General features: G+C 32.5%; 1 protein-coding gene across 6 annotated transcripts; it reads left to right on the top strand.

The window, feature by feature from the left end:
* The first annotated feature begins 3,720 nt into the window (after positions 1 to 3,720).
* On the top strand, positions 3,721 to 9,588 carry LOC147406459 (histone-lysine N-methyltransferase). Of its 6 annotated transcripts, none has more exons than XM_086434505.1 (4): positions 3,721 to 3,926; positions 5,469 to 5,537; positions 5,960 to 6,176; positions 9,379 to 9,588. In XM_086434505.1, exons 1-3 carry the CDS (start codon positions 3,738 to 3,740, stop codon positions 6,152 to 6,154), a joined length of 453 nt encoding a protein of 150 aa, XP_086290631.1. In that variant the 5' UTR covers positions 3,721 to 3,737; the 3' UTR covers positions 6,155 to 6,176; positions 9,379 to 9,588. The 6 variants fall into 6 exon arrangements, with proteins under 6 accessions (XP_086290631.1, XP_086290629.1, XP_086290627.1 ...); XM_086434503.1 differs by having other exon boundaries at positions 9,373 to 9,588; XM_086434501.1 differs by having other exon boundaries at positions 9,355 to 9,588.
* Positions 9,589 to 11,171: the final 1,583 nt, after the last annotated feature.

The raw sequence follows: 11,171 nt of genomic DNA, 5'->3' as shown, positions 1-11,171 counted from the left end.
AAATTTTTGGATAGCATGAGATCAAATTTGTTTCTGGCACTTTAGACACCCCAATTTGAACGCCCCCCCACTTGAAAGAACAAAAAAAAATATCAATTTTCTAGCAAAATTCGTCGACAAACATAAAAACTCCAAATCTTCAAATTTTGATTTTTCGATCAAATCAAAAGGTCCTAAGACCCCTAAGTGTCTCATGGACCACAATAAGGCCTCACAAGACCTCACCTCCTCCATTTCTTACCACTCCAATTTTAAATTCGAAAACTTCCTAAGCTTACATAAGGCCCACCAATCTTCAACTCCCTAAAGTATTCTAAGACTCAAATACTCATCAAGACATAAGCCCAACCCAATCAATCCCAAACTTAAAGTCCATACCCTTATCCATATACATATTCATGATTAATACCAATCAAGATCCATGCAACCCTTGGTCATCAAGGGGGATACTTGCCACTGCCACCATTCACCTCCCAAAATTTTCTAACCAACCCCTTCATCACTCTCATAAAGTAAACCAACCCACACCCATGTCATAACCTACCCCCATCATTCTATTAAAAAACAACCAACCCATACCCATTTTTCCTTAATCAACTCACCTAACACACACACCCACACATTTGAGATATTTATCACCATTTCCTTCACCTTCCAAAATCTAACTATCTAATTCCTTACACAACTCATTCTCTTAACCAAACACCACACCCTTTAACCCCACCTAACACTCAACCCATATGAGTATAAGAGTTCAACCTATTTGGGTCAAGAATGACTCATTCCTATCACCCTACATAAATACACCTCTCCAACCCCCAAATAACACCCCTCTCATACCTACACCTCATGACATTATCTTCTAACATTTTCCTTTGACATTTCTAACCTTAAAAACAACCCACAAATTTTATAAATACCCCCTTACCTTTAAAAAAAGATTCATATTCACAAGCCCTAACAAACTCAAAAAAATGCCTCTCCATCTCATTCTATTCAACTCACATTCTTTCTTGTTAACTTCCTTTTTTGTAAAAAAGAAATTTATATAACTCTACTAAAGACTAAAGAAGAAGAAGAAAAAGGAAGGTCCAAGCCTCAAGGTGGGTTAAACATAATATTGCACCCCCTCTCTCTATTCTTCATCTCCCTCTTCTAATTCTTCCCTTCACTTCTTTAATTTTATTTTTAGAAAGCTTTTAAGATGTAGTGTTCACACCCTCCTACCTCCGATAGATTGGACTTCAGTTCTGTCGAAAGTGTAACGATTGTAACCACCTTCAAAAGAAAGTCATTAACATAATTTGCACACACCCCACTCAACTAATTTTGAGACCATCAAGGATTAGGTTATTCTCAACTCATGAGAAAATGGGCCTATAACCATTAGCCAACATTTTTTTCAAAAAGTAAGTTTCTAACGCTAGATTCCTATAAGGATCACTTCTTTTAATGAGATGATCCCTATAATCCGAGCCGATAGTAAATCACTTTTTAGGATACAAGTTGTCGATCATTCGACTCTTTTCTTTATTTATTTATTTCACTTTATCCAAAAATGATAAACTCTTTCAAGGTTACCATTATTTGATGGAGAGAAAGGGATGTCTAACACCTTCCCCTCTCTTGGACTACTTACTTAGATCTTAGGTAGATTAACACGTCGAATCTGTATAATAGTCACTAAGATGTCACAATAACATTTTTCTCTAAAATACTTTTTAGGTGACCATTCACACTCTTTTACAAAAAAGAATGGTGACGACTCTAAATCCTTGTAGATGTGATCTTTGAATTCGAAAATCACGCATCTACAAGCATAATAAAGAAGTTTCTAAATTTTACAAGTCAAGTAAGACAAAACTAAATCTATCAAGGGTACGCTTGATTGCAGGGAAAATATTACCTGAAAAATTATTTTTCAAACCAATGATGTACATGCAAACCCTTTTTCCACTTTTTGAGCACATCAATCACATGAAAAAATCTTTTTGTACTTTTTCATTTATTGGGTGAATCTAGCCTTACTAACTTGGTAAGATTTCAAATCTTACCAAGGGTTATTGAGCTCACCTTTTGGCATCCAAAAACATGATCTCGTGCCGTAGGTAGGGCTATCAATGGATCGGGTCCAGATCAGATCGAGGTCGATTTGGTACCGATCCAATAAGGATTAGATCGGATTTTAATACAAAATCTGAGTAAACTTTTTATATCTCAACAAATATATAATGTAATTTATATACTTTCTAACATACTATTGGATCGGGTCCTTATCAGATTGAACCCTTATCGGATCGGATCCTTATCGAAATCCAAAACATCAATCCAAACCTGAAGTTATTGAATCAAATTTTGAGTCGAATTCGATCCATTGACACTAGCCACATCGATGTAGATCGAGGACACATTTTTATGAACTTCAGAAAAATGAAATCTTAAAAAGGTTATTTTTCATCATTAAATTTTAATTTTAAATTTTGGGAGTTCGATATCCGTCTATTTTCAAAATGTTTGATCAAGTCCAAATTTTTTTTTTTCATTTTTTTGTTTTGTTTTGCTATGAGTATTTCCATGAAATCTAGAATGCAATGTATTACCAATTTGGTAATCCATTTAAGCTCAATGACCTTAGCAAGACTTGAAATCTTACTGACATAGTGAGGAAAATGTTTCTCTTTCTCTCTCTAAATTAAATTAGAAGGTGGTATGTACAAAAACAAACATGAATTAAAGGGGTTTATTTATAAATTTAAATACACTAATTAAATGGTTTGTGAAGGTTATACAGTAAAAAATGATATGTTTGTAGTTTTGAAAACTAACTGTCATGATTATAAGGTTGTGAACTGCAATTTTATTAATTTTTACCAAAGTGACCTTGATTATATTAAATATAAATGTAAATGCGATGGCATTTATGAGATTCAAAATTTGGTGTGGTGTGGTGTGGAAAATCGTTTTCGTAGGGGGAGGGTGAAAAAAGATTTGTCCAACAAATCTCATGTGTGAGGCAAATCATTTTTCCTAATTTTAGTTAAATACCATTAAATTTAAGTTTTTCATGAGAAACTATTTTCTTTAGAGTTTTCCAGGCAAACCCACCCTAAATTTTTCAACAATTGTTTTTTACTTGTATATGGAGAAAACACATCTATGGCTATCACATTAACGTAACGAAAAACAAAGTTCCCCTAAGATTTTCCTTTTACAATAGGATCAGATTCTGTAGATAAACTTCTAAACAAAGTGTTTTTGTCTATTGTGGCTAAAAGTTTTGGAATGGCCTAATTTTTTTTTTTTGTGAGGAAGATCTCTATGGTGAGGAAATCATCCTCACAAGAAATTAATCATTCTGAAATTTCTAACCTTAATTTATAAATAAAAAAATGTGAATCGTCACTTTTTAACCGTTAGTTTGTAATCACTTTTCATGGGATTAAAAGTTTTGGACTGATTTTTTTTGTGGGTTTAGAGTTCATCCCCACAAAAAAATCAACCCATTCCAAACTTTATAATCATATAAGACAAAACTTTGTCAATGAAATATTACCCATTACAATATATATAAAAACTAAATCTCAACTGGTCCCACCATTTTATCAATGAATGATGGAACCATGTACAAGCATACAATTTTCGTTGACGTGTCATGTTATCATCTCACAGTTGGATGAACCGTCATCCTGCTAACCTACATATTAGTTAATTTTTCTAGTTTTCTTCCACAATCCACAATGAAGGAAATAGGGATGATGAGAGGAGCGGGAGGACCGTTGCTTTGCATTGGTGATCTGCTAAGCGACGTTGGAGAAGGAGAAGGAGATGGAGATACTGGAACCGATCAAGTTCCGCCATCTTCTTCTTCGATTTCGAATCTCAACGATTATCCTCTTCGATCGCTAGATCTCAACCAACAATTTCAGGTTTATCCCTTTAAACCCTAATTCAAAAATATCTGTTTAATTTCACGGAAATCATTTTAGTTTGTTTGTTAAATTTCACTCATAAATTTGAAGCTTGAACTGTTTAAGAAAATAAAATGTTTGAGCTTTAAGGGTAATTGAAAAATTGTAGATTTAATTGGATTGTCCCTTATTCGATGAAATTTTGGGATATTTTTGTGATCCATGAATCTTAGCTAAAAGTGGTAGAGAAGAGTTATTGTTGCAACCAATTGCATTTTTAAATTGATATGCTTTTCTCATGCATCCATTGGTATACATAAATGGGGTTTGTGCATTGAGGTATTAAGACACGGCTTTAGACATAATTGAATGTTTGAACGATATTTGTTCGGCCTATCCCAAGTTTTTGGGACAAGGCTTTGAGGATGATTTAAACAACATGCACATACATGGGCTTAGACCCATAGTTCAGTTGGTTTGACACATTGCAAAAACAATTTCGAGGTCGTGGGTTCAACTCCATGTTACCCATAAAAAATAAAAAAATGCACCCACGCATTTAAAAACAGGTCATGTTTTTCTGAGCATCAAGGATTTGCTAATCCAGAGTCTAGTTTATTTGCAAGCCAATGCATTTTTGATACTCTTTGTCTTAGTGTATTGGAATATTTGGACCTGTTTTGTTGCAAAAAAAATCCTCGACCATCTTCTACCATTACAAATATTTTAGTTCTCAACGTGGCTGATCCTCGAACTGATCACCTTGGCTATTTCTATTGCGGGCATTTGATATTATTTGATTTTTCGAGAAAGTGGCAATCTACCCAATTACACTTGTATAAAGATCACAACAAGTATATACTGTAATTTAAACATTAATTACCGAAAAAGGGGAGAAAACAATTCCAATTTTATGGTGTCTTTTTTTCTATACTTAATCAAAAACAAATTTATGTTGTCTTTTGCGCTTCATGTTTGAATTTCACTTTTAGAAGTGTTAAGATGCATTTATCTTCTGAGTTTACAAATAGAAGCTATGCCAAATGTACTTATACTAGAGTTTGCCCGTGCCTATGGCACGGGTGTCTTCTTTGGTGTTAGTGGGTAAAAGAGGAAAATAATAAACTTGGAGGAGTATTATTAAAAAATCTTTAGGGTTAAAGGTGTAAAAGAGGAAAAATAACAAAGTTGGAGAGGTATTATTAAGAAAGGTGGGTGAAGAGGAAAGATTGTAAAGTTTGTTTTTTGATAAATGTAAATTTTATTGAAAGTAAAGGAACAAGAGGGGTTATACTAGAAAAGGGGAGAAGAAGAAGAAAGTGAATAAAGTTAGGGGTATTTTTGGAAAGAGGAAGAAGAGAAAAGGAAAAACTTGTCTTCGAAATATGTTGTTTATGGGATATAAATCTTGAGACAAAGAGAGTCGGACCCACCGTTGTATTTTATTATATAGATTTTTAACAAATACAAACTGCCAGTCAAAAAACATTCTCCATTTTTGCGAGCCTGTTTTAAATCAGGATCATCTCTAAGAATCTAATGGTCGGCATATCACATCAGGAAAACTACAACCAGTTGAATGAAGCATTGGCAGGGAATGACCACTCATGGACAGCTCTAACACTAAAGGTAATGGTCAGGACTGAAGAACATCTATGACAATTACAACCATAGTGACAAAATTCTCCTATTTTTTTGAAAAAAGTCACGATTAATTTGTAATTCTCTTAATTGATGATTTAATCCCTACTTATTTGCAGAGTTTTGAAAAATACATTTTTTTATTATGTTTAATATGAAATTTTGTATTAAAACATTTTAATAATATGAGAATTCATAATTTTGCTTAATATATGAACTGTACATCTCCATATTGCCCATGAGTAACAATTATATTTTTTCCCGATTTTCCCCCAACGTAGCCTGTTTTTTCCGAATGTTTTCTTTACCAAATTATCACTGTACCCCGACTTTGTCACTATGGTTACGACGTACAGAAAGTCATTTACTATTCTCACTGTTCCAATGGCTTCCATATTTTTCTTTCCCAGTTATGCACTGCTTTGGAGACTGCAGATAAGTTAGTACAGTCTGCAAATTCTAATGTTACACTGCTTTCGGAGAAAGTTGAGGTGCTTGAGAGCATTGTGAGGCGGGGAGATTCTGCGGTAAAAGCGGTGAAAGTCATCCAAGGTGCACAGAACAAAAAGGATCGCCCTTCTGTTGGGAGTTCAAATATTAAATGATTTGGGTCTTAATAGGCAAAAGGTGAGTGAAGTAGATTTTATGAAGTTATCTGCCTTTGTTTCTTAATTGAAGTATGACCTTGATCCTTTGTTTCTAAAGAAACCAAATATAGTGATTGTGGTATCGGTAAACCTTCAATACTTCACATAATAGTTTCATGCTCAGTTTTGGTTGAGACCGGAATGAAACATCGACTCCAAAATATTTAATGCTTTGGGATTGTATTTGACTGAGTCGGTTTTTCTTGGCACGTTCGGGGATGTTGCGGTCGAGACAATAGGTTTTTCACCTGACATTGACATTGCCTTGAGAAGAGATTTTAAAACCTTGCTTCCATGACACCTTCCTTTGACATGACCACCACTTTTTCTTTCCATCACCTTAAATTTATTTTTATACGCTGAGATATGCTACTTTGGATATGTTATATGGGTCTTGTTAACATGTGCCCGTGCCCTAAGGACACATGTTAATGTGCAATAAATACATCTTTGGAATAAGCATTTTTGGGTATTTCTGGTATAAAAAATATTTTTGATGGCATTTTTGGTAGGAAATTCAATTTCCAAGGTGTATTTATTGCACCTAAACATGTGCCCTTAGGCACATGTTAACAAAACCCATGTTATATTGAATTGCTCTCACCTTTGATTTGTCATCTCTGCATGCTCAAGCTGCAATGAAGTTTCCTCAATCACACCTGAAACAACATTTTCCAGTCCAGTCTCATTGGAATCTCTTTTCTCTTTTGCCCCATTGAAGTTCATTTGCCCATCTTTCTTGAAGCTTTGGTCCACTAATGGATTTGAGATCAAGCAAAGCAGGTTACTGATTTAGATTCCAGAAAATTATCAGGGTCCACATGTTCAAAATACACAATAAATTTATGAATTTTCTGAATCATGTTTTTTTTTATTTTCTTTGCATCAATTAAGTACTTACCTATGTTACAGTCCCCATATTTTAATTGGTGAGTTGAATCCCACATTCATGAAATAATTTCTTTAATCACACAAATATAACTTTTGAGTTATTTTAAACTTTATTTTATTTTACTTTAAATTACTTTTCATTTTCTCCCTTGAATTTTGAGTTGTCTTTATTTTCCTCAAACTTTTCATCATCTTCTCCAACGATGAATTTTATTTCCTCTCCAATGATAGCGTTGAATCTATACCTAAATGGATTATGCAAAATAGGATTAATGTTATAACTATGAGATCACTATCTATGAGAGCTTTTTTTTTATTGGCTCGAGCTTGAAGATGAGGAACTTTTGGACGTTCCTCTGTGATCTTTTAGGGAAGACCATAGTCAAGGGGTACTCCATCAATTTGCCAAACATTTCACCATAATCGGAGCATAGTTAAATCACGAGGCTCACTAATGGTAGATCACAAGTTAGTTGTTGCACCCAACCTAACTGCACCTCATTTCAATAAGAGCTGGTTGGGATACACTTAGAGCCCATTTAGATACACAAAAAAAGTAATTTTTTTTTACTATTGAAAGTTAAAAAATTTGTTTGAATTCATTTTAGAAAACTACTTTTAAAAAGTAAAATATCTTAATTTTTTAAACAGTAAAAGAAAATTCACTGCGTTTGGATAGAGCTTCATGACGATTTTTGCTCCTGCGAGGAGCTACCAAATGTTTGGATGGGTTTTGGCTCTTGTGTGGAGAGATTTTTTTTCTTTTGTTGAGTAGTTCCAAAAACTTGCTCTTGCCTGGAGAGGTGTATTCACATAGGGTCTTATTTTCTACTTTCTAAAAGTTATTTTTTTCCAAAATAATTTTTTTTTTTCTAACTATTTATTACTTTTTATCCAATCGGGCTCTTAGAAAGGTAACTTTGTTATTCTTGAAAGTTAAAAAGTAAGATTGGATTCATTTTAGAAAATTACTTTTTTGAAAGCAAAAGAAAATTATAATTATTTTTTTTTTTCCAAAGTTGCTTTCTACTTTTCTTTACTTTCTATACAAATGTGGCCTAATTCTCTCTCGTAATTTCTTTGAATATCAAGAAATGAAGATTTTTTTTTAATACTTGTAAAGGAATATAACTTTCTAAGGAGATTTGTACTTGTAACAGAGTATAACAAACAATTGTATCATTTTAATGATTAGTAGGTGCTAGTCAACTTGGTTGGTAAAGTCTTCGGGTGATGATATGAGAGACCTAAGTTTTTATTATGCCATCATTAAGTTACTGAACTCATTAAAAATGGTCAAAAAAAGAAGAGTCGTGTTGAAGTGACCTCAACGGGGGACATCTTGATGTGGTGGCGTGCGCATGTCCATAGATGCGTTTTACTTGTATCTCAGAAAAAATGTATTTACGAGCATGCGCACACCACCACATCAAGATGTCCTCCCATTGAGGTCACTCTAGCATTAATCAAAAAAGAAAGAAAAAGAAGGAAAAATAGAGTATAACTTCCAAAGAAGGTAGAATAATTATAAACTGATTTGAGCTTTTAAAGGAATGTAAACTACTTTTTTTATTTATTTTATAGTGCTATCTTACTAATGAAGTGCTAAGTAAAAGTTTCTAAGTGATGGACTGCAATCAATAGTAGATGATCTACAACTAACTGCTCTCTTAAGTCGCACACCATAAAAACCATCTTTTTGAATATCACCTTTTTTTTTTTTTAGAGTCACGCTCTAAAATGGTGTCGTGTTCCTATAGCAACACACGATGTCTACGTGGAATGTTTTGGTTGGTGTTTAAACACATTGGGTTGTTGCCATGTAGGAGATAACTTGATTAGGAGCCCAATGTCTTTTAGACTTTAATCAAAACATGCCACATATACATCATTCCTATCCTATAAGAACTTGTTTTTTGATGTGGAGGTGTGCTCAGAATCAAAGATGCTTTATACTCGTAAGAGCACAACTCCACGTGGTTGTCGTGTTAGTCGTAGTGTCATAGTTTCTTTCTTTCATTTCGAAAATTTTAAATAGTAGGGATCCAGAAGGGTGACTTGTTCCTATAACAACATGAGAAACATTTTCCTTAGTAAGATTTCAAGTCTTACAAAGGGTCATTTTGCTCAAATGGATTACCACATCATCAATCCAACACCACAACCCTAAATTTCTTTTAAAAACTCAGATCCATATTTTTTTTTTTTCTAGAAAAACAATTTCTTTTGAGATTGAGCTAAGATTTTGAAAATGGATGGCTACCAAGGGCCTGTTTGGATACTAGGAGCAGAACTACTCTTCCAAAGAACAGGAGCTGAAGTACTCTATGGAGGAGTTGGAAAAGTAATTATGTGCAGAAATGGCGTTTGGCAATCAACTCTATGAAGTACTGGCAGAAGTACTTTTGTACTGGAAGTCTGTTTGGGAACCATACTGACTTCTCATGACTTCTAGAAAAAAGACCAGAATACCCTTATATTATATCAATTACTGTTTTTTATCTTTTAGTGTCATAATATGCCTTCAAACTATATTGTTTTTGACATTTTAACTATAAATATTAATATAATATAATATAATAAATATTAATATAATATAATATTTAAATATTAAATATTAATATTAATATAATATGTTAAAATCCATTATACTTAAATTTTTAAAAAAAATTTGACGACTGTTTTTGACATAGAATGACATAATATTAAAAAAAAAAATTGACAGACTGTCTTTTAGTGTCATAAGATGCCTTCAAACTATACTGTTTTTACATTTTAACTATAAATATTAATATAATATAATATAATAAATATTAATATAATATTTTAATATTAAATATTTTAATAATAATGTTTTAAATCCATTATACTCAAAATTAAAAAAAAAAAAATTGACAGACTGTCTTTTAGTGTCATAATATGCCTTCAAACTATATTGTTTTTGACATTTTAACTATAAATATTAATATAATATAATAAATATTATATAATATAATATAATATTTTAAATATTAATATTAATATAATGTGTTTAAATCAGTTACTCAAAATTTTTAAAAAAAATTAATATTAATAAATGTTTCTTTGTTTGATTAAGGGCAAATGAATTAGAAATATTTTCATAGAAAATTAATAAAGTTAGGGGTATTTTGGTAAAACGAACCGTTAGATTTTGACTCCCCGCAAGAAGATTTTGAGAAATAGGTTTTCTTGACTTCTTCATAAAGAGTAATTTCTTGCTCTTGCGCGGAGTAACTCTTCGAAAGAGTAGTTCATACAAACGCATCCAAACGACTTCTACTCCCCGCAAGAGTCAGAAGTAGTCAAGGAATCCTATCCAAACGCCTACCAAACTTCCACGTAACTCCTAAACTTAAACTTGAAATTCAAATGAAAATAACTTTTTTTTGGATTTGTTTTTTTTTTTTTATTTTAAAATTTATAGAATTGTTTCCTCTACAACCATGTTTTTGGGTGGCACAAGGTGAGCCCAAAGACACTTAGTGAGGGTGAAATCCGAATTTACATACCATGTCTATGTGGCACATTTTGATTGAATATTAAACACATTGACCTGGCATAAGTAAGGTAGAAAAATTGCTGATTTTTTAACTCAAAAACTCACTGATGTAATAACCTTAGATTTTTTCTCTTGGGGCCCAGGGAAAAAATCTACGATTCTTGTAGAGTACACGTCAATTAAAATTTGAATTATCCTATTAGGTTGAGTTACAAAATCATTATAAAGTAGAAAATTGTTTGATTAAGGGCAAAGAGTAATGCTAGGGTGACAGTAGTTTTATTGTGATTCTCACAATTCTGACATCACTTAATATCCACGTCATCCACTTAATGAGTTAGCAGCCATGTCATCTTTTATTTAAAAAAAATAATATAAATTTGATGAAGAAGATAAAAAAATAGAAACTTGGTGAAGAAGTTAAAAAATAGAAATTTGGTGAAGAAGCTAACATCTTCTCCTCTTCTCTCCTTTCTAAGAGAAGAAACTTGGTGAAGAAGCTAAAAAAATAGAAACTTGAATTAATCGTTGCTATGGTTTAGTGAAGAACGGGGTTTATTGGTC

Source organism: Akebia trifoliata, chromosome 3, assembly GCF_017979445.1.
Source record: "Akebia trifoliata isolate Shusen 1 chromosome 3, ASM1797944v1, whole genome shotgun sequence".
In the NCBI taxonomy this organism is placed as follows: domain Eukaryota; kingdom Viridiplantae; phylum Streptophyta; class Magnoliopsida; order Ranunculales; family Lardizabalaceae; genus Akebia; species Akebia trifoliata.
The sequence above is the reverse complement of the archived record's forward strand: the minus strand, read 5'-3'. Positions and strand labels throughout refer to the sequence as shown.

What these genes read in the sequence shown, in the direction of transcription:
- LOC147406459 (XM_086434505.1), top strand. Translation starts at nt 3,738, where the DNA reads ATGAAGGAAATAGGGATGATGAGAGGAGCGGGAGGACCGTTGCTTTGC. An exon ending in ATCTCAACCAACAATTTCAG is followed by an intron (nt 3,927 to 5,468) that starts GTTTATCCCTTT and finishes ATATCACATCAG; the next exon opens with GAAAACTACAACCAGTTGAA. An exon ending in GGACAGCTCTAACACTAAAG is followed by an intron (nt 5,538 to 5,959) that starts GTAATGGTCAGG and finishes TTTCTTTCCCAG; the next exon opens with TTATGCACTGCTTTGGAGAC.